This window comes from Cygnus olor, chromosome 3, assembly GCF_009769625.2.
Source record: "Cygnus olor isolate bCygOlo1 chromosome 3, bCygOlo1.pri.v2, whole genome shotgun sequence".
Lineage (NCBI taxonomy): Eukaryota > Metazoa > Chordata > Aves > Anseriformes > Anatidae > Cygnus > Cygnus olor.
The window spans coordinates 77,367,584-77,391,390 of NC_049171.1; the positions used below are offsets into that span (position 1 = coordinate 77,367,584).

Here is a 23,807-nt window from a genome sequence, read left to right on the forward strand (position 1 = left end):
AAGTGAGAGATAAATCAGATCCAACAGACTTGTGAGAAAAGAAAGCAGTTCTTCTTACCCCAAAGCCTCAAGTTGGACTGTATTTGTACCTTTGGCTGGTTCCTACTAGCTGAGGCTCAGCTGGCTTGACCTGCATCCACAATCCTGGCTATGGGGTAATTGGAGAGGTGCCTGAGGATGGGTAAGGACTTCTGTGCCTGCTTCTCATTTTCAAAAATGCATCTACTTACCTAGAAAGTTTCTGCATCCTCCTGCAGTAGAGCCCCGGACCCAGCTCCCCTCATGGATGGTCACCTCCCACTTGTGGGCAGTGCTGTCTTCCAGGGCATCTGGAGTCAGGTTGCAGATTTCAACTTTATCAAAATGCACTTTGAAGTCTTCAAATTTCATCCTGAATGAAAGATGTGCAAAGGAACAGGCAATTATTAACATCAGTGAAGGACACCCAGCACAACTTCTTATTCTCCACAGTCACAGGGCCAGACCACCTTATGTGGATCTAAATAGCTTCAGTGACTGTGGAGATATGATGATGTACACGGGGGGAGAAGCTAGCTTTCATTCATTGTGGTGTGAAACACAAGCAACCCTACCGTCTCAGTCTGATTTTGACATCTCTTACACCTTTCTTTTTACTATAACTCTGCTGATTTTATTAAGGTACAGTTGAGTGTAGGACATGATGAAATGACACTGGAAGAAAACCTACTGTGGAAAAAGATACTTGACCATCCCCTTCCCCCAGGCTACTATACCCTAGTCCTAAGAGCTACATCCATATTGATGGAGAGACAACCAAAGGATCCAGGATCCTGCATGGCAGGCATCCATACAGGAGCCAAGTCTGCCTACAAATCATCTGTGTGTTCAACACCAGCCACAGGACAGCACTACAAGGGACACATGGCAATGGATTAGTCAGGCCATGGTACGACTAGCCTGTCCACAATGCAGCTAAAGTCATGTTTGGCCTTCTGGTAAGGTGCCTAGGCTCAAGTTGTTCACCCTTCTCTCAATTACGGCAGCATGGGACCTTGTCCTAGCAAAAACATATGCCAAACAGAGGGACAAAAGGCACGTTTGGGCTTAAGAAATGGCTCCAACCAGCCCTTGATGGTGATAGACACTGCTTACTGCTACTGTGTCATATAGATTGCAGTATAATTATTTTAAACCCAAGGTGGATACATATACATGTCCATAGGAAGGAGGAAGCAAATGCCAAAATACAGTTATTTCTGAGTTTCTATGCCAGGCTGGTTGAACCTAGCCTACTCAGCATGCTGAGAAGCAGATAAGCCATGTGATTTTAAGCTAGCAAGTAAACTGGCAAAGAGATACTGACAGACCTGCTGGCTGAGGAGCCTGGTATTCAGGACTGAGCAAACAGCCAGGAAAAGGGACAGCTGGAGCCAGGCACCCAGCTGGGCATGGTATGCAGCCATGGGCTATGGGAACAGAGCAGAGAAACTGCTCCTCCCTGACATGAACTCCTGTAGCTATCTTTTTTCTCTGGTGACTGGTGCATAACAGCAAAATGGAGTAGCAAGAAAGTAGAAGCTCTCCAAGACCACATGAGTATCTGTGGCAGAGGAAGATAGGACCCAGCTAGCCTTTAGTGCAGCTCACTGGACAAAGCTAGTTCAATTTTTATGGTGTATAAGGAATAGGTGTCTGTGGTAGCATTGATTTACACCTACTCTGGGACGTTCTAGAACTTCTTTTTAGGGTGGGAAGAAACAGCAGGAGTTGTTTTCCTGGGATTTGTTCTCTTTATTGTCAGCTGTTCTCATCTAATGCTAGCCTTGCATGCCACAAACACTGCTAATTCTCACTGCGATGTTCAGTACACTATAGCAGGGGCAGTATAGCAAAATCTCTGTCTCTTGAGTGCTTCAGTTTCCTGGCCACACCATGCAATTTTGGGCTCTTTGGAAGCATGCTGCAAAGCAGATGAAGTAATTGCACTTTATGGATCAGATTTGGAACCTAAGAGATAAAACACCTGCTTTGACTTTTGCGTGGCTGTCCTGAATTTGCACTGGTGAAGGCAAGAGAAGACTCTGTCCCTCCGATTTTAGCAGAGAAGAGACTAGGGTGAGTGAGAAGCTGATTTCTTAGTCAACAGCAGGATGCCTCCTTCCTATCTGGTAGAAGCACCATTTCATCTGCCCTGACAAGACAGATCTTAACTGCTAAAACACAGCTGAAATATGTTCAGGATAGATAATGAGGTCAGCAGGCCCTGAGCATGCTACCACGAAGATTTTCTCAGTCCTCCCAAATCCAAAGAACAGAAGGGACAAAAGGTCTCATCAGACCACTTTTCCCACCCCATGTATTCCACCACAGCCGTGCTGCCTTTCGGCACTGAGTGAAGCCACTCTGATGATATGATACTTACCCTGCTTTAAATGTCCCATAGCTTTTGGTCAAATTTCCCTCCCTGCACTACCTTTCCTCCTAACCTTCCTGTTCTACCTAGGATGAAACCAAACACAATGCATGAGAATAAACAGGTGTAATTCCTCTTCTGCTTCTTCTGTTTCAATTAACAGAAGTGAGCCTGTGCAGGAGAAATGACCATAGTGTTGTATGCAGTCAGCACATGGAATAAACCAGGTCCCAAACTCGTAGCACAGTTACAGAAATTGTTCATGAGTGCACAGTAGGTCTCTTGGTCTCCCTGTCACCTTGCAGACATCTTAAGAAATGATGTATGAAGAGAATACTTGTTGAGCTTGCTGAGGGTGAAACCTGCCATTAGGTCTACTTCAGTACAAACTTCTACTTCAGTACAAACTGGTTGTCATCAACAAGAAGAGCCCCGTTGTACCTGATGTTATATGCTAAGCACAAAGATAAAATGTGTGTCATGGAGAACACATTTTGAACTCTTGAAGACCTAATTACTTTGCTACTCACTGTTTCTAGCAGTAGGTTTCAAAACACCTTACTAAGATCACCCCAGCTTTCTAGGGAGGCAAGCAAAGTCACCACCAGGAGTGCTGAACAGACTAGATGGAAGTCCCCCGCTGCAGAAGGAGGAATGTAGCTCATTCTCCATCTCCTCAGGTAAATTGCATCAGCAGTAGGAGCAAACTGAAAGCTGGAGAGACGCAGCTCTGTTCACCTCATTCCTCATCTGACCACCTTGAGGTCTTTAGGGGTACACCACATTCACTGCTCATGCAAAGTCTGTCCATGCAGCCTGATGGGGAAACCATCAAGGTGTGTCTTGTGTCTTAGAAGGAGCTTAGAAGGGGCAAAGGGGCAAACACTCCTGAGAGAAATACACACAAGTCAAAAGACATTAGGACAAATAAGTCTGATGGACTGGGTGGAGGGTTTAGCTTGGTATCAGACTTGCCTGACTGGTTTTGGAAGCATTTCTTATCTTCTGCATATGAATTTTGTCTGCTTAACCCCTTCAGGGAAAATTTCAGTCCTGGTGGCTTTTGTTTCTGCTCTCAGTGTCTGAGATGCTGTATGAAGAAGGCCAACATTTGCCTGTGTGTGCTCAAATTTCTTCATTTTCACTGACCTTCTGAGGACTTATTTAACTATGAGCTTAGCTCTGTTGGACAGAAAACTTTCTGATGAATTTTGTTGCTCATTTGATGCCTATTTACACACCTGTACCTCCAGTACACAGTCAGGCTTTAAGCCATGCCCTGTACAGAGAGATGCTCTGGAGGAACTGGAGTTGCAGGTAAAGTCTTTGCCCCTTTTTTATTCATCTCTAAAAAACAAAAAGTTCAAAACCAAACAAAAACCCACTCAAACTTTTTGAAAAAGGTGGAAATGCCCTACTGCATTTTCAATGTCAGTAGCAAAATAACTAAAAATATACTATGTAAAACTGCTCAAGTAATGGATCAGTCACTGGACCTACTTCCTTCCAGAGCTATCGAAGTATGAGATAAACCATTTTATGTGACGTAATGCTCCACATTGCCTGCATTAAATCTCTTTCCAGACCAAAGGGTGAACTTTGGTTTAACTTGTAGGAAAGATCTGGAATAGTCCTGCTGAATACCTCTCTAGATTTACCTCTGTGTAAAAGAGATAAGCATCTGGCCCTGGAAAATACAACCAGACACACTGTCAGTAGTGCACAGTGTGGTTGATACAGGGTGGGGTGAGGGAATCATGTGCAAGTCAGCCATCTGCTCTGTCTGAGATAGTGAATTTGGCATGAACAGCACTTCACACTTTAAAGCAATTGCTACCACTTCTTTTTTTTCATCTTTTCTTAAATCTTTCCATCATTTCACACATATCCTGGTGTTCTTGTACTTTCTGTAACAAGTAGCAATGCTTCTAAGCGCTCCTTCCCTACCAGTGCATGACTACCATCAACCCTGAAGGCATTTCATAGGCGCTACAGTGCAGTACAATGCTCCCTTCTGTAGCGTGCGTATGTTCCTGGTAAGGATTTAAAGGCTGTTACAACCACGGGAGACACACAGTATTTGAAATATGCTAATGCCATTAACTAAACTGACCTTCAAAAGACTTTTTGTTATTAAAATACACACGTACACACACAAAACATGCAGAACCTGCTTCCTCCTAGGAGGAAACTGAGCATTTGCTCACTCAGAAATTTCTTCCTTCTCACCCGTTTTGGCCACCAGCACCTCGATTTCTGACTGGAGTCATGCTCTAAAACCCCATGGCTTACCAGAACTCTCCATCATCCAGTGCTGTCTGAGACAAGCGTTTCTGCTCTGATGGGCTGACCAAACGCCACTCCAGAGAGCTGCAAGAAAACAAAGCCAAGCTTTACTATGGGTCTATGGCATTTAATTTTCCCTGGCTCAGAACAACCGCCTGGACACATCAGTAGGCTGCTCTTCATCCAGAAGTGTTTTATTTGAGCAGCACACATAAACACAAATGGCCTTAAAAGGTTTCCCAAACCCTGCTGCCACTCCACACGGTGGCAGAGACCCAGCTAATGTATCTGGAACCAGGACTGGGACAAAGATCCTAAAGCTGCCTCAGGAGCGTCCTGCTTGAGCTATTCCCTGCGCTCAGCACTGGGACTGTTGTTGGGTGGTGGGATTGAGTAAAATATGGTTATCATTAAACCGCAAGATTTTTGTAAGTCACACTCCTCCTTAAATCTGTTTGCCATCTGTAGCACCATCTCTTCTTTTAGGTTTCTCAGTAATTTAGGGACAGATGTTTCTACAAACTTGACTCAGTGGGAACAGAATAGGCTCTTTTCCCTGTACAGAGAGAATTGCTGGAGTAACTGGGATTGCAGATATAATCTTTGCCTCTTTTTTACTCACCTCTACAGATCCAGCTGTAGCAGGTCAAAACTAAACAAAAAAACACTAAGACTTTTTGGAAAAAAATGGAAATGCCCTACTGCATTTCCATTTTGATAGGATACACAGGACATTTTGTGTTAGGTTTTCAATTCCAACAACCATTGCAAAATGTTATTACAGATTCCTGTAGTCACCTGGGAGCCCCTCTGCTTTAGGAGGGCTTTGTACTGGCAACCAGAGCTCCAGAAAACCTCCCAAGTGCAGAGTCAGAGCTCCGCTTTGCAGAAAAAGCATTTTCAATAAACAACCTGAACTGCCAGATGCCTGTCCTGATCTTAACCTCTCTTTTTTTTTTTTGAGAGATATAATCATAAACATAACAAAGGATTTGAGCTGATGTGAAAATATTTCATTTATTTACATTTAAAGGAGTGCTAGAGATTACTATGTGTCTCAGCAATTTTAAAGGCCCAGCCAGGTTATGGTTCTTCTCCTCTACATCTGTGTGAATAAGAAAAAACTCAGTAGAAGAAAGTGGAACAAAAAGGGAGCAATTTATATGTGTAAAAATGTATCAAAAAGTGTATGTTTGGGGTGGGAGGGGGGAATGTATTGTTATTTTTTAATGTATATTTTTTTTTCTTTTGTAGTATTTATACTTCATTTAACTTAGTAGTAAAAGCAGACTGGTTTTCAGACCGATCCTATTGTGTTTCTGTGTCCTTCCATAACTTTAGCAGGTACCACATAGAGAGGGTGTCATCTAACTGTCATACATATCTATAATACAACCTGCAAATTTCTTGCCTATTCCTGATATGTTTAGAAACCCAGAACAGTAAATGCAATGACAAACTCATAAGATAGAGGGGGTAATACAAAATTGGTTTATAGATTATCTGTAGTAGGACTAAATATGGATGTTATGTTACAAGTACTACAGGAACTAGTTTACAAAAAAAAAAAAAAAAAAAGAGAAAATCACTCCAAACGTATAATATTTACTATTGGAAGTGTCTTAGAATGAACTTATCCAATTTATATTAATGTATGTTTTTTGCTAATACTGGATTTTGGGGGCTAGACATCCTTGACAATGTCCCATTAACTGAGCAGCCTTGAAAATATGGAGGGTGACACGCTAGCATGGCAGTAATACTATTAAGCACATGCAAATTCCTGATTTATTTTTTTTGTGAAATAACTGTGCCTGCAGAAAGCTAGATGTGGAGCAGCAGCTTGATTTTTGCATGGCCTGTACGGCACAGTGCACGCACTTGTCACTCCAAGGGCCGTTCCACTCCACCTGTCCCCAGGGGTTCCTTATCCTTATGAGCTGCACTTTCTGGCCCCGACAGCTCACCTGGGGAAGAAAGAAAAAGAGAAAATGCTGAGTGTCATTAAGCTGGGCTAAAAGTGCACTGCTACAGAAGATGTGGGAGGGAAAGATGGATGGGAATTTGGATAACTCCCCCAGGGTAACGCCTCCCATTGCCTAGAGTTGGGGGACAGTCCCTTGTCTTTTGACCAGGTCTCTCCTTGCCCTGTGCTGCTGACACAAACCAGAGGGGACATACCTCATCGATGCCAGTCATGGAGTAAGCATGGCCCTTTATAAGGCCAAAGGGGGTTTTGGCTTCTGACTCGGCAGCACTGCTGGTCTGTAATATGGAAAAAAAATGTGAATACCTCTTTTCATAGCGAGATTGCAAGTAGTATAACTTGGTTCCTTCCAGCCATTATGTGGGAGGTCAGTGGCTAACCAGAGAAGGGAAATGTGAATAGGGAAATTGTCTTTCTGCTCCATGCAGGTAGTGATGGTGCAGTGGTGCCCTTTGAAAAGGAGCTCCCTAGAGCTGTGGGGATTTCTCTTTTGGAGCATTGTACAGTCAGAAGGAAAATAAGGTGGTTCCTGGCTCAGATCCGTTCTATGTCCCTATGATTTTGTATCAACTCCATCCACAGTTCCAGGATATCAATCTAAACTCCCATTCAAATGTAGTTTGAGTCAGGTAAGGGACAGAAAAGGTGCTCTCAGGTGGGGTCAGGTATTGATATGCTCTCATTTTGTGTTGGTGGGATTTTTCATTTGATCTGAAACTTTCTTCTCCAGTTGTTCATTCTGGTGAAGAAACCTGGCACACACTTGTTTCTGAACCACCTTTACCACTGAGCACAGTGGACAGGGAACAGCAACAGGATTTTTGCTCTTGCTGTTGAGCAGCTCAGGATTTTTCACCAGAAAGCCAAGGACACATGGGCAGCTGCTCCTACCCTGGATCAGGCCTGCTGGCAAAGCAGTGTAAAGGCACCTACACAGCTGCTACCTGTCAGCAAAGTTTTCTCAGTAAAAGTGGGAGATTTCAGTACCTGGAGGGATAAATCTGATGCATTTTAAGCCCCAGTCCCTATTTGCAAACTAACACACTGATCCTGAAAACTTTCTTGAGTCTCTCAAGACCCAGCAGGTGTTGTTACAGAATCCAGAGATGAAGAAAATCAATTTTTAGTCTGTGGAGCCTTTAAGTCCTCACAAAGCTATGGCTGGTTTGTCAAGGGACCAAGTAAGACAGGATTTAAAGTTCACCCTCCCCAAGTGCTCATACTAACATCATTATTGCCTTAAATTCAGTGGCCATCACCTGCTGAAATGTGATGAATCTTCTTTTGTTTTCAATGGCTGTCCTAAGGACTACATCGATATTACATATCTGTCAGTTCACAGCTATTATTTGCAGAGCTAAATGCATATCCATCTAATTGTTAATGATTTAACCACCCTTTAAAAAGTAGTTTTTTAATGCAGAAACCACAAAATTAAGCTGAGAAAATCAGACCCCATTTGTTACTTACATCGATAGAGCAGCCCACCATTGAGCATCTTTTCAGAGCTTTCTCTAGGATTTCATAGAAATTGTCAGGAGCCTTTTTAACCTCATACATTTCTCCTACTCCCCCAGTGAAATCCTCCATGGCTTCTATTGTGCTGCCTCCTTTCAGAGCCTCGTAGCTGCCATTCAGCCTGGAAAACACATGCTAACCTTGAGACAGGCTTTCAAAACTTTGAAGAAACCCATGCTTGAGAGCTTTCTCACATGGGCGTAAAATCACAGAAGGGCACTGAAGAGACGTGCCCCAGAATGTACTCAGGAGCTATATGATGTATATTGGGATCCTTCTGCTTTCCTTGCTAATTACACTTTTAATTCATTTGTTCCTCGATATTCGTAAAGCCTTCTTTTATTAAAGCCTGGGGCTTTTCTTTTATTAGTGTCAGTGACCAGGTTGGCAAGGGCTGGATATCTTTGCATATCAGTGGCTTGCTGCCTGCCAAATCAGTTAAAAATCTAGAGTTGGCCAGAACTATCATCTGAGGTCTCAGCGGGGACACAAATGGTAGGATTCAGGCTTTGATCCAACTCTATTGCTAACAGCTAGGTTTGTATCTAATGCTGTGATGGGAGCTGGACAAGCTCACAAGCTCTTCAGATCAGGGCAGCAGCATGTGCAAAAAAAAAAAAAAAAAGCACTAGATAGAAGCTGTTCACTTGAATTGTGTATAATGTATGTACAAACTGTAAATCATATATGTATAGTGTGGTACACCAGACTTACTTGGCATAGGCTTTCTCTAGTAAAGCACTCCAAAATTCGTTGTGTTCAGCTGAGTGCAGGAAAACCAACCGGCCTTTGAAGGTGGGTAATCGGTCATCAATCACGACATCCAGCCACTCATTGTGCTGCCAAAACTATTTAGAAGAGATGGAGCATGAGTTGGTTGACAGCACGACATTTCCTGAGTGTAGGAGATTCGTGTCCCAGTGCCTCTAAGTGTCAGCTAGTGACAAGGATAGGCTTGCTCAGAATTCATATGTAAACCATTCCTTCCCACTGTACCATGCTAGACTGCTCTGAAGGAAAGTCAATCTGTCTGAAGAAAAGTCTAAAAGAGTAAATCTGCACCATAGCTCCTTAGCTGGATAATGGCACTCACGTGGTCACCAGTGAGTCACATACAAGTGGTCACCAGGTGATTCAAACCATCTTCAAGACACACATATTACAGACCACAGCCAAACTCTTGTTTCATCTTTAAGGCCTTACATCCTAAGAGGAGTTCGCATGGAAAATGTGAAATGATTTCTAAAGCCATATTTCTCTTCACAGAACAGACGTGGCTATGTTTGTGCATGTGAGAGTCTGACATAGCCCTCAAGATTGTTCCTCAAAACGTGAACAACAGATTAAGTTCAGCAATTCCCCCTCCCCCTTTTTTTTTTGGATGTTTCCTCTGGAATAACCCACAACCCCACCACAAACCAGACCACAACATGTAATTACCAGCTGCCCAGAACTGTGGTCATGCTGTGCCAGATTTTCATCTTACCTGGAAGTGAAATATTCCAGCATAATCTGGCCCAAAATTTTGATCCAGCGGTACCACTCTTGCTAGGGTTTTTTCATTCAGTGTGAGAGAAGCTATGGCTGCTAACAGCCAGCAGTCACCTGTGAATTGAGAATGGGGAAAAAAACTCATTTTCCTCCACTGAGAGGAAAAGAAGATGGTGTGGGGGTGAGGGGAGATGTTGTCACAGTTAGCTGTCACCCCCGCTGAAAAGAGATCCTGTGTGTCCCCAGGAAGTGTGTCCCTGCCCAGCCAGGGCAGTCTGGAGGTGCTGGTAGATGAAAAGCTCCCTTGGGGTCACAGTACTCTCGCATGGGGATCCTTCTCTGGCCTTGAATCCCTCTGCACGAGGATGATCCCTGGCACAGATGGGAGAGTGCCACCAAAGAGGTGGCTGTGGGCAAGGTGAGCATGGGAGGTGCCTCCAGTGTCACTGCTCTCATCAGTTCAGGGGAAACATCCCCTCACGTGTGAGGATATTCCTGCTGCTCTGCGCAGGGTGCACACATCCACCCAGGGGGAATCACTCACCAAGATCCCCTTGGCAAATGTCAGTTCTCGTAGCTCCTCCAAGGATAAACTTGGGATCCTTGACAATGTCCTGGAAGAGTGGGAGTGAGACACAGACGTGACTGAAAATATGCCAGGAAAATGTCACTGTCAATCTGAGCCCAGATGTGAGCCCTGTGTGTGCACGAGCTATATTTTCATGCAGCAGTGTAAGCCACCACAAAGAACTAGATGGGGAATGCTTGTAATTAATCCTTGTAATTAATTATAGTGCAGAGCAATTAAAGAATCAGCTATCCTCATTTTTTCCTAATTAGTTGGCTGCTAATGAAAGGCTGGCACTCTTTATTCACCCATAGGCAATTGTTAAAATAGAGCACATCCTTGTCCAGAATCTCAAAGTTAAGTTACAACCCTGGCTATTTTTTTTTCCCAACAGCTGAAAAAAACCCAACACCCTAAAATTGGCAATTTACCTTCAAACACAGAATTAGGCCTTGTATTTACTTGCACATAATACATAGTCTCATAGTTGCCAGACACTATATGTCCTATTTCCTCCTCAAACAAGGAAACAAAAAAGGTAGACTCCAGCCTTGTTTGTTTTACAGAGTCAGTTTTTAGGAGGAGCCAACATTACCCACCCTTGTGTGCTCAGAGGTTAGAGGGACTGTGTGATCATGGTGACATAAAAGCAATTCTGAAGTCTCAGCTGGACAGAAAAATCACAGTGGCAAACCAATATATGTGGCAGGATTTTACCTCCCTTCTCCCCTTTCCCATGAACTGTAGATTGAATTGAATTGATTGAAGTGAATAGAAAAGGGAAGACGAGGAGGAGGAGGAGGAGGAGGAGAGCATCTAATATACTGCTGGAGGAATATTCCTTGAGCTTCTCAGTATGCCACGATATGCTATTGCAGGCCCTATTGCATGAAATTCTTTTATGTAATCAACAGAAGCTTGTAAAAAAAGGCAAATTAAAGAGGGAGGAAATATAGCAGAGCACACTCAGTCACTTAACCCTTGTATTTGCCTAGAAGGAAACGGAGTTACTTTTGCTTCCTGTCACTGCATTTTTTTAGGCTGTCAGGGTAGGATATAGGCAATTCAGTTCAGCTTCCCTCACTTACTCCTGGAGCATCTGCTGCTGGCCAAGGCTGTGGCCAGGACAGTGTTCCCAATGAACTGGTACTGCAGTTCTCATCTCAGCCAGCAAAGCCCAGCCATGCCCCTAACGTAGCAGCCTGACTTTCTGTCCTGTCAGGCCATGCTCTGCTTTGCCAAGGTTTTGCGGATGGCAGTGGGCTGGTACTGGTGGTGAGGGGGACAGTGTTTTACTACTAGACAGATGAGGTTTTTCAGCCCAATTTATGGCAACCGTCATCTTCCTGCAAGGTGGCTGTGCCCCAGCAGAGATGACCAGCATCACAGCAAACCTTGCAGCTTGTCACGTCAGTCACCTCCCTGCTACATATATATGTAGGAGGCGGGGGGCTGTTGTCAGCTGCTTTTTGCTGTTGCTGTAGGCTCTGCCCTCCCCAAAGCTCAGGGGGTGAAGCCCAGCAGCTTTTGTGACCTGGTGACTTTGGTGGCTCAGCAGTTTTGGCAGCACACAAGAAGAAATGATCGCCTGGATGGCAGAGGAAAACAGCACACGGCCACAGATGAGGAAAGCAACTCTCTTGAGAAGCTAATCCCTCGGAGGAGATGTTCAGGCAAGAAGCTGGTTTGTGTATTTTTTGTTTGCCTTTGCCGGGGAGGAGCTGGTGGCCAGGCTGTGCCATGCACCTGTGCATGGTCAGTGCACCTGGCGAGGGGAAACCAAACAGCACCTCCTCGTCAGCTGGCCCGCCTGCTTGTTAAACACACCCAGCCATGTGTGACTGTGACGGGATGTGAGCGATAAAGAGCACAGCTCATTGCCTTTAAACACCAGTACGACAACAGCTGATAAGGCAGCTGATCTTTAATAACGTGCCTTATTTTAGCGCTGTTGCTCCTGGAGAACACGATTCTCACAGCATTTAGTGTTACCAAGAAACTCTGCGTGCTAGCGAGGGTTGAGATAAAAAGCCTCTCCACCGACATGGACACAAGTGCTGCTGAGTGCTGTGAGAGTTTCATGGCTCGTTGCCTGTTACACAACCCTGCAACTGACAGATGAGAAAATATTTTCAATCTCCCACGTTTAAAGCAAACACAAATTTTAAAAGAATCAATAAAAAGGAATTTAAAGGACTTTGAATGGACCCGTGTCACATTCTCTGCTACACGAAAGAAAACCAAGAGCTACCATTTATGAGTGGGTGTTGCAAAAATAATAGTAAACTTAAAGGGATTTTCAGGCTGGATGGTGTAATAACATGTATCAGTGCTTTCAGCATGCTAAAAGACAAAACCCAGGACTAGATCTTGCATTCATATACAGCATATTCAAAGATTCACCTGCATAAGGGTATTGCCTAGAATTAGGGTGATGAATTTCTCAGGGAGATGAAAGAAGGTGCCTGCAACTCTCCTGCTGCTGCCTTGAAGCTATGTTTCTTTCGAGTCAAAGGGAAACAAATTGCATCCTTTGGGACTCTGGCATACGTTGGTAGAAGGAGGTCTAAGAAAAGATCTCCCTCTTAGAGATCTAAGAAAAGCTGAGGCTGAGGCTGTTTATGGTGGCCTTATTTTTGTGATTATATTTATCTTTCTGGTTCCAGCATATAGTTCCTGTCATACTGGTTGCCAGTGGCTGTTCATATTAGGAGAATTTCCTTCTTAATTCCTCCTGTAGACCACAGATTCAATTGGCATTGTTAAAACACATTTGTGTTCCTTTTTATTTTTTATTTTTTATTTTTTATTATTTTTTATTTTTTATTCTTCAACTTATATGTCTCTTGCTTTCCCAGATACTGAGCTACTAGAAATAGATGACAGATATACTACAGTTTAACTGTTTAGTTTAATTTAGATATAAATTTAGATAGTTAAATTAGTTAAATTTAGTTTAATTTAGATATAAATTAACAGGACAGGACAGGACAGGGAAGGGAAAGGAAGGGAAGGGAAGAGAAGGGAAGGGAAGGGGAAATAGAATGAGAAAAGGGTCATCTATTTTTCAAATTATTCTAAATTTTTGATAAGGTGCAATTTCAAGGATTTCATTTGTAAAGATAAGGGATTGGTAAACAAAATCACTATATAGCTTTCTGAATCTTAGAGCACTATGATTTTTGTAGAAGTCTAGACATTCACCAGATGCAAATCAGTGCAGCTCACCAATTGCAGTGGGAGATGTACAGATCTGGGCTAGCTAGAGGGTCTTGTTTATTCTGTGTACAAAAGTTTGTGCCTGCAGGTATATATATACATGTGAAAATAATGAGAAAGCCTTCTCTACTCTCATTACTAAAGAATAAACTGTAACAAGGTCTAAATCTGAGGACTAACAATATTTGGGCCTGCAATTACCTGCATGTACTGTGCTACACTTCAGCTGAGCCGCTGTAAAACACTGGTAGGAAGGCAGTAAAAATCAGCCACCACGAGAAGCAGTCTGAACACCGATACCTAAACGCAGGGGCAGCGCTGCTGGGATCGCGCTGTCAAGGCACTACTGCTTGGCCAGCTGAGCCGAGGTAATGAACCTGGCACGTGCCCCAGGCCCATACCCTGCTTGCAAAACGTTAACTCAAAATGGTGTTACAGTGCTTGTATTTACTGCTGTAAATATATATAAGTATATAAATATAAACATAATTGTAACGTAAATGCAAATATATATATATATATACACACACTGACAGCTAATAGACAGGAAACTGATTTAGCTTAAATGCTGAGGGGCTTAAACTTTGTCTTTTTGCATCCTTAAAGCTTCCCCTGAGCTTTATTTCTTGCTGTGCTGCTCACAGGAGATCACCTTTTTGTGTGGCGGGCATTGGAGCGTAAAGGCAGAGCCTGTTTCAGGTAGCTTATTCATAGTAGAAGTATTTCTGCTTCAGCTTCCAAACATCCTGAAGATGAGACTGGTAAGTACAACAGACAGACCACTCTCCTATCTCCCTCACTACCACACACAAGGACATAGAAGTTACGTCTTTGAGCAAAGCAACCCCAAACCTCCAGCCTGCTCCTGGGGGCAGCCCCAAAGCCCACCTGGCCTTCGGGGCACTGCCAGACAAGGTGGGCAGCAGTGCCTGGGGGTCTGCGCTTGCCTTTGGGGCCATCTCTTGCTTTTACATAGCTGAAACTTGTCTAGGAGTAATAGCTTTAATAATGCTCCTTAGAGACACTACGTTAGCTATCGGACACTAAGGCATTTGAGTGTCTCTCATTGTGGATTAAGTGAAGCCAAAACATAAACCCATTTTAAGCCCATTTTGTTCTTTTTCTCTCTTGGTACCACTATTGGCAAAGGGACATTTTCTACTAATTCTGAAGCTTTCAGACCATGATGAAAAAGAGAATAAATGTTAATCATTAACAAAGATATGAAAAGTAGCCACAAATTTTCTGGCTATTAGTTAAAGCTAACAGGGGAGAAGGAACCAGGAGCGATGTTGGTTTTGTGATCTGAGAGCATGTGACTGGCGAAGCTTCAGGCTATCCTTGTGTTATTAATGTCTGTTACGCAAGATGCATTAAGAGATACTCATCGAGCCCTTGGCTACTGCTGAATGGCTCAGTAACCATGGCATGTATTCATGACCTCTCAGTGTTTCATGATGGAAGCAAGTATGTCTCATGCTCTGAAAGTTAGAAGTTCTGAATTTTTTAGGTTTAACCTAAATTATGAATTTCCTCCATTAATGGCAGTTGTTTTTTAAACAGTCATATCATAATAATGTATTTTACCCTTACTTCCTTGCATGCCCTCTTATTTTCATCTTAACATTGCTTTTGCTTGGCAATAATGTAAGAGAGATGCCCGATTAGAAGTTCTTTATGCATGTACATAAACATATGCACATAAAGTGTGGCTACACAATAAGCTACAGAAGGCAGAACAGAAGAAAATCTACATACAATATTTTAAAATGATTAAGCCAAAGGCCTTCAAAAGGACAAGAGAATATGGGAAAGGCATAGGATTTTACAGGATAGTTTAAAAAACATTGATGTTTCAGAAATACTTTCAATAGTTATCAGATTTTAGCTTTTATTACAATGTCCCTACCCTTCTGCTCCCCCTTGCCAGTTGCAAGCCAGCAACATGCAGCTCTGTGGGGTGAAACCTTCCAACCCTCCTCCTTGCCAAGGATCCCAAACAAACAGCAAAGCACCCCATACAATCATTGGATTTCCCTGCCGTACACGGGAGCAGTCCCACCAGATGGTGGGGCATGAGGACATCGTGTACTCACCCCAGGCCTCTTCCAGAGGAAGGGAACAGGTGGCTTTTCGCTGAAGAAGAGGGAGGCGTCGCTGGCAGGGAAGTCAGGGTCCTCGAAGAGGCTGCCCCTGCGCAGGCAGTCCTGCTTTAGCTCCTCGTAGGCTTTCCCTGAGCTGTGGGTGGCACGCGCTTCCCGCGGCAGCGGTGGCGGCCTGGGCTTCGAGTCCCGGAGTAGGTAGGGCATGGCTCCCACCAGGGAGAAACACGGGGGGCTGAGGCTTAACAGGACGGGGGTAGAGGGAGAGAGGAGCGGGAGCAGCTCCGAGCAGCGTGGGAGCAGCACGATGAACACCCTGAAAGCAAACAGGGAGGGAAGGCGGCCGGCTCGGCCACGCCAGCTGCTGGGCCGGGAGTGGTGAGGTGGTGCCAGGTCCTCCCCAGGGCAGGGCTGCTGTGCCCACCCGGCGGTGACGGGCCTGTGTGGGGCTTGGCACCTCTCCCTGCCACCCCTGGCTGCTGACTTCAAGGTATGGGGAGCCACCAGAGCAAAACACAAGCTGCAGGACGGGGTGTAGCCTCTGCAACCGCAGCAGGCTCGCTCTTTTTGTCCAACACATGAAAAGCCCGGCATGATGGATGGTGGGGCTGTCCCAGCAGCCAGGTGCTGTCGCTGTCGAGGAACAGTAGGGCTGAAGTGTAAGGGCCAGGGCTGCTCTGCCGAGGGGTAGCCCGGGGCTGGCCCCAGGATTGGGGTGCTAGTATCTTGTGGGGACAGCTCAGGGCAGGGCAAGTGACAGGGTATTTTACCTGGGGGAAGGATTTTAACAGACTGTGCCTTGAAGGATTTCTCTGTGTGTTGTAACAAAGGATTTTAAAACCAAATACACACACAAAACTTGCCACTGAGTTCTGGGTTTCATGACCTTGTTCATCTCTTGTTGTGCTTCTTCTGCTGCCCAGTGTCTACCTGCCACATCACATCTCACATTAGACAGCAAAACACTGTCCTGGAGAGGATGTCAGTCCATGCACCGTGGATGCTCTGAAGAAATAGCGGCAGGCTTCGGAGCCAGACAGGCCTGGGTACTCCTCCATGTGTGGAATGGCAAGAGATGCTGCCCTGGGAACAAATTACAGTTCCTGTAACACAAAACACAGCCCTGAGTACAAACACCAGTCAGCCTCCCTTTGCTTTAATTGGCCCTTTGGTCAACCACTCAAGCTTGCTGCCAAGGGATGATTTATGGAGAGCAATTAGGTGAAACAGAATTAATTCCTTTCTGTTCTGCTATTTGTCACAGCAGCGCTGTGAGGAAAGCTTTCTTTTTCACAGCATATATTCCCATGTTTATTCCCCATAATTGCATCCATTGTTGATGTCTGCAGGCTCCCTCCTGAGACCAAGTTCCCATTGTCCAAATGTATGGATGCTGTCCAGACGTGTGAGAAGAGGCAGGCCTTGTGCTCCAAATTTGGCAGTCATCTGACCGAACTTTAGGTCTGCAGAACAGACTCCAAACTACCCACCTTGGCTTTTTCTACAGTCAGTACAGAAGAGCAGTGCCTCTAGGAAGTGATTCATTGTGTCCTGATCCATAAGATCTCTCTGGAGATGACCGTGTCTTTCATTTCCCTTTAGGTGAAGCCTCATGGACTAGCTGAGGGTAGATGCTCAGCTATTAAATGTGTATAGTCATGCGAGATGGATCCCAGCTAAGGGACTAAGGCAGGAGGAGGTCATAAGTGCCAACATGAGCCTCAGAGATGTGATGTACCCAACATCCCACATCCAGTCAGTGCTAAAAAAAACAGGAATGCACTTTATCCCCAACATCTCTGTGTGGGCTAAGGCATGTTCTCACACACCAGACTAACATGGAGACTGGGGAAGGAGATGTTCAGCATCCAGGATACACAGCCTCCACACCTGCTACAGCCCAAGGGGAGTGACCGCATATCACCTCAGGGAGTTCCCACTTTTCAGAGTTCAGCTGCAATCAAAAATGTGTGGGCTGAGCTCTGATGGGTGCTCTTTGTGCTGTAGGGGAATTCATAAAGTTTCTGTCCTAAGTGAATGCTCTGGTGTGTTAATAAGGGATGTTTTCACACTGCAGCCTTTCCCTCAGAGGGCAGGGACAGCTCTTCCCTCTCCTCACTGTGCTCAAGTCCTGACACTGCAGGCAAGTTCACATCTCTGAGATCTCAGCCTTGGTGTAAAATCTGTCTGAAAGTGGCATGAAGAGATGGCACCTGGAGAGAGCAGTTGGGAAAAAGAGGAGTGAGCAGAAAATGTTAACAAAATATTTCAGTTCTCAGTTATATACAAAACTTTGTATCTAGTAGCCACACTCAAGTGTTTTACAAGAAAAAAGACTTCTAGCAGTTTTGCTCTTTTACCATGAAATCTCATTTGAAACCAGTGAGAAGTGCTTTTCTCCCCCAAGACATCTCTTGTTATTGCTGCCTCCTGCTGTGGTCTGCGGATCCTCAGGGACTGTTATAGGTGGGAGGAAAGTGAAACATGGGTCCTGGTCTCATGCACAAGAATATCTGCATCCTATATAGGATAGGATGTTGCAATAAATCATGAAATTGTGTTAGGAAAAGAGTGGACCAAAGAAACTGATAGCATCTCTAGCCTGATCCCTTCATTCATTGGTTTTGGGTTAGGGGAAATTATATGTATTAGATTTCTGTATAGTAGGGACTATTAAACTACATTGTGCTAGTTGCTGTGTAGATATGCAATTTCAAGATATTTCCTGCCCTGCAGGAACAACAATATACATATTAGGTATAAGGCAATGGGGAGATAAGAGAGAAAAGGGAAATGCTGTAGAAGTGGTTTGACCTCTGTGTTTTTGAAAGGTGGATATGGCTGGAAGGCTTGACATGAAGGGATTATCCTGATACAAATAAAAGGACAATTACACCTATTTGGTCCTGGCCTCTTTGCTGAGGATAACTGCAGGGATGCCAAGCAAAGCAATTATTTGTGTGGTATTCCACTGGGGACAGACACCAAAATATTCAGATACCTCAGGATACGGGCAGACAAGCAACCAATGTAGAAGGGCTTTAGTTCTTAGACATGCTGGTGCACTGAGAAAAAGCAGAGTAGGTGTTAACACTGGGAAGGTAGGCAGACACAGATGATAAGAGGCTTTGACACTAGGCTTTGTACACTTTAATTTGACAAGCTGTTGCAATGGACACACTGTGACATTGAAGCAAAGTAAGAGCAGGGCTTGTGACAGCCCTGAGCAATGAAGTCCTTCCTCCAGGGTTGCACTGGCAGGGGACAGCAGGTTTCCAGCCCCCAGCCCTCTCCCAGCAGGACTGATAGGGCAGGTCTGTCCTTGCCCTGCAAAGTGGGTGCCTGCACAGGTGTAAAGGCACTGCCAGATGAGAGACGGCCTTCAGAGCAAATGCAATTAATTCCCAACAGGCCACCTCTGGAAACCATTAGGCTCATGTGGTCTGCAGATATCTCTCTGTGAGCCACGAGACGAGGCAGGGTTTCAAACTGGCAGTGTAGCAACATCAGTGATGCACAGGCTGGCAACGTATGCTAAAGCTGAACGCTGTTTTCTTCTCCATGCACCACCATTAGATGCCTGCTCCTGAAACACTTGGAGCTTTATCGGTTACCCGCAGCCTTGGCTCTAAAGCCTGCAGGGAGTGTGAGCACCAGCTCAACTGCCTCTGCCCGCAGACATCGTTCATACCACTAGCTATAGGTGAGGATCACTGGCAGCGAGGATGTAGGCAGCTCTCGGAGCCCATAGGCAAGTGCTCTGTGAAATATGGGCTCTGGGACCCACCAGCCCATGGCCAGGAGCAGAGTCTGGAGAGGTGGGATTTTGCTTTTCTTTTGCCCTGGAGGTGAGACCTTTGCTCCTGTTCTCCAGAGCTTTGGGATGATGAGAGTTTTCTCACCATTTTCTTGTGGCACAGACATGGTGCTGGAACAGGCGTTTCTGTCATTTCCTTTCCCACCATCATTGCTATCAGGTCAGACTTCCTTGAATTGTCTCCTTTTCATTGAGAAGGCAGAGGGTCTAGTTTGTTTTTCTGTGGTCTTAACTGCCAGAGACTCCCATTTTCTCTCTCTCAAGCTGTAATTCAAGGAGTAGAAGGAGACATAGAGGGAACCCAAAAGGCCTGATGTAGGAAACTATTAGGTCCACTTCTCCCTGGCGTCCTGCGTAGCTTCATGCTACAGCTCTGCCTCTCAGCCCCCGCTTTTTAACATCTGGCATGTGCTTTTCTTAGTCACACTTACGTAATTCCTTCCCCATCAACACCAGGTGGACCCTGGTCATTCAGGATTTAAAGTTGGTTATTCAAATGACAGCAACCTGATTAAGTCTTTCATAACCCTGTCATGGTTAAACCCCATGCCCTGTCATCAGTTTAACGTTGCAGGGCTTATCCATAGCCTTTGACCTGACTGATCCCAAGTTCTCCGGTGCTTGTTGACTGCTAGCTAAGTCCCTCCACTGTCATCTGTTTTTCTCTAAGGGACTCTTTTAGGCTAGATGATTTCATTTTGTGCTCCTTCTCCAGGGGTTTGAGAGGCATGACTGGTTTTGCCTCAGTCCCTTTATAGCTCTTCTTATATTTGCAATGATTTATGGATAAATGTTATTATGTGGACTGAGGTGCCATCTGTGAAACCGGGCAGCTCTCCGACCTTCCTTCTTCCTCTGACTTTGTATGAAGTTATATAAAACATCTTTGTTCTGTCTCTGAGATTAGTCTTATTTTAAACTGCTTGGCGCCCTCTGAACTTGTGCATTGATTCGAATCCAAATGTCACAGCCACAGTCACATGAAACCACACTATTTCTTATACTTTCCATTACTTTGGCTCAATGCAGAGCGTGGACTTCTGCCTGGTGGCTTGCAGCCTGGCAGAGTTTGCATATGCTCCTGCACACATCTTTGCTAACTTGGGACATTACAATGCTCCACCTACAGCTGAGACCAGACAAACAGCCCAGCTTGGGGCTATTTTTTTAGGACTTTAACTTCAGCTTCCAGCAGTAAGGCCCTACAGGCTCTCTCTGGCCTGTTCTCTGGAGAGGGGCTGGAGAATCCTTCTCTCTGTTTCATTTCCAGAGGCAGAAGAGAGCAAAGGGAGGGGAGGTCAGGAAGGTCATGCAGGGTTTTAGGGGTTGTGCTGGGACTGCAAGCCAGGCCTGAGGACTAGACTGCCCTACAAAATGTCACGGGCCAGCCTAGTGAAAACTGCTGTAGAGCAATGAGAAAAAGGCTACTGGAAATCAAGGGGAGGGACATCAATGAGTGCCCTTTGGAAATCCTGCTCTGGGCTTAGTCAAGAAAAAAAAGTACCTTGGAGGAATTGCAAGATATCAAAATCTCATCTAGAGGAGGAAGCCAAAATTACAGTGAGTGCTCATTATCATTTTGCACAGCAGCAAGAGGCGAGAGGCCACAGCCAGGCCATTTTCTCCATATTGTGGAACAGCAAAAGGGCCTTGTCCTAAAGAGGTGCCTGTCCCAAATTCTGTTTTAGGACTCAGCCACACTGCGTGCAGCTCTGCCACCGCTGCCCGCCGCCGGGCTATGAAATGCTGACACAGAGCAGACATCCCCTGGGGCTGACTTGTTTCACAGTGTAGCCCACAGTGCCTGGGGGTCCCTAATGCTCATGGCATCTCAGGACCAGGCAACATCTCTGCCCTCCCTGACTGGGTCTGTCCCCTTTTTTGCCCAGCATCGCTACTCCCCTCTGTTGTATACCCAGTAAAAAAAAAAAAAAAAACAAAAAAAAAAACAGCAACATGAAAAACATCTTTTTGTGTGCTTTGGTGAGTAATGACAACGTTATCTGTGCTGGCAGCTGAAATATCATTGTTAGACAGCCATCTGAGTGCTTTACCAAGACAAACAGGCACAGCTTTCCGAGCTGCTCTTCCAGGCTTTTGTCAGAGCTGAGCCAATGCTGCTTCATTAATCCGTTACTTTGGAAAGAGGTCGTTTTACAAACAAAAGGGTGCTTTTAAGATTAGTTTTATTCTTTTTCTTTGGACTGTGAAACACCAAGTGGCAGTGTGGGAGAGGAGCCAAGCTACAGCATCTCTTCAAACGCCATGAGTCAGGGGAAAGCCCTACAGGAGCTCAAATTTTCCTGGGAGAATAGTTATAAGAGCTCCCACTGTTTCCACTGTTTTTTTTTTTTTGTTGTTGTTGTTATTATTATTTTATTTGGGGGGGGCTGAAGGGGGGATTATGGTTTACAGAGGCTTTCATCAGCACATGTTTCAGCAGCCTGACTGGGAGGCAGGCTTAATTCTCTTCTCAATAGGAGGACCCTGAGCTGAATTTCCTATTCTTCAGCTTTCTCCTTTAGGCAGTAAGCTAAAATGTAATTTTACCATTAACATGGAAAAGGTGGAAAAATAAGGCAAGATAAAAATAAAATGAATCCTAAACTGCAGCAAACATTTAAGCGTTCGCTTAAAAACCACCCAGTAGAAACAAGAGCAGGAAATTCTGCTCTCTGACTGTTACCACTTACTGAAACCTCAGAAACTTCAGTCACAAGCTCTTTTATTATTTCCTGCAAAAAGCCACCGGTGGGTATAAATTTAATCTTTCCCCCGTTTGCTTTCAGAACTCTGGGCTGCACGAAGCGAAGGCAGGCGAGAGCACCTCCGAGTGCCCCTGGCCGCGGTGGAGGCAGCCGGGCGCTGCGAGGCCGGGGCCCTCCACATGGAGGCAGCTTCGGATCAGGAGAGGCAGGCGAGAGCTTCTGCAGGCTGCTGGGTTAGTTCCTGCCTTTGCTGTTTTCCTTCTGCAGGCCTGAGCTCTGCAAATAGTCCTATTGCCTTGGCTGGAGCTAGCCCTGCTGGAGCTGGTGTGTCAGCAGCCCTGTGAGGCTCTGCGGGGCTCTGGCAGCCCGGGCAGCCTTACCTTAAAGCTGTCTGCCCCTCTCTGCCTCACTGCTTTCCACCTCTCTTCATCTGTCTACGGGATCTGGGAGTGGGAGGCAGGCCAACGTGCCCCACAGCTTGGCTGGTAGCAGTTGTGTACCCCTCGAATCAAAGCCAGCCCAAACGCCGCCTCCTTATCTCAGGTCTCAGGAGGCTTCTGCCTTTATTTTATATCATGGATCATATTCTATGATTCTATATTTGGAGGGTTGGAAATTGTGGTTGCTGGCCCGAGAGAGTTGCATTTTTGCCCCCATGTCTGTCTTTTTGTGCGTAGGAGCTTCCTTTTGGCAGCTACAACTCCTGGAAACAAGAGAGTCCCTACACCACCACAGTAGGGAATGAGCCGGTCTGTTTCCCAAAAACAAACTGCATCTACCATGTATGATCAAAACTGCTGCTCAAATGAGAAAGGGAGAATGGGGAAACTGCTGCAGACATTCTTCTCAGAGGAACACTAAATAGCAGCCAAATAGCTGAGTCCTGCTGCTACCTGCCCACCCTGGGCAAGAAGCTGTGGGCAGAGGAGCAGGAGAAGGAGTAGAGGTGGCTGAGGGAGGCTCAGGTGGGGATATTCCAGCTTCCAAAGGTCTTTCTGTGGTACTGCTTTTAATTTCACTGAATAGCAGCCTTTTCCAGGCTAGAAAACAACTACCTACTGAATGGTGCCCTGGGGATGCAATGAGAATTTCAATATCCCAGTGGAGCTACCAAGGATTAATCTCTCTAGGTCTCACCAAGAGGATCCCCAGGGAGTAAAGCTTCACTGAACTTTGTGGTGGCAATCTCACAACACTCAGGGGAGCAGGATGCTTGGTGGCAGAGCCTTCTGGACCTAGTGTTGTAGCATCTGCCAGACAGCAGTCACCTGGCTACTTTCCTCACTCACCACATGAAACATCCTGAAGACTTCATGGCTGACCCAGCTGGGAAATCTTGGGAAGGTGCAAAACTCCTCCTTGACACAAAGGCATTCAGCAGGAGCATCTCACAAAGTGCGTCAATCTCACAACAGAGCTTGCTCCGGCTCTTTGAGGCAGGCATCATGCCGTGCAGGCACTGCCGTCCCTGGATGTCATTTGAGGTATTCAGGTACAGCGTGATCAAGTAGGTAATGCACTCGGCTGAGAGGCAGGAAACTTGGATTCTTGTCCTTGAGGTGCTTCTAACCCACTGTATGGCTGAAGGTGAATCGCGTCACCTCTCTGTGTCCCTTTCCGTCTTAGGACAGCCCCATGCTGTCCTGGCTGCTTCAGTCTGGGATCGTCTCCGCTCCTCACAGCACCTGCTGCAGGGAAGGACCCAGAATCATTTGC

General features: G+C 45.4%; 1 protein-coding gene across 1 annotated transcript in view; it reads right to left on the reverse strand.

The window, feature by feature from the left end:
- Nucleotides 1-16,023, reverse strand: part of CAPN9 (calpain 9) — a 29,185-nt gene extending 13,162 nt beyond the window's left edge. Inside the window, exons 1-9 of the mRNA XM_040553394.1 lie at nucleotides 15,561-16,023; nucleotides 10,222-10,291; nucleotides 9,673-9,791; nucleotides 8,901-9,034; nucleotides 8,139-8,307; nucleotides 6,863-6,946; nucleotides 6,563-6,648; nucleotides 4,688-4,765; nucleotides 231-391 (exon numbers count right to left, since the gene is read on the reverse strand). Coding sequence (XP_040409328.1) covers nucleotides 231-391; nucleotides 4,688-4,765; nucleotides 6,563-6,648; nucleotides 6,863-6,946; nucleotides 8,139-8,307; nucleotides 8,901-9,034; nucleotides 9,673-9,791; nucleotides 10,222-10,291; nucleotides 15,561-15,773 — 1,114 coding nt within the window. The 5' untranslated portion in view covers nucleotides 15,774-16,023. The remainder of the gene's footprint in view (nucleotides 1-230; nucleotides 392-4,687; nucleotides 4,766-6,562; nucleotides 6,649-6,862; nucleotides 6,947-8,138; nucleotides 8,308-8,900; nucleotides 9,035-9,672; nucleotides 9,792-10,221; nucleotides 10,292-15,560) is intronic.
- Between the last annotated feature and the right edge of the window lie 7,784 nt (nucleotides 16,024-23,807).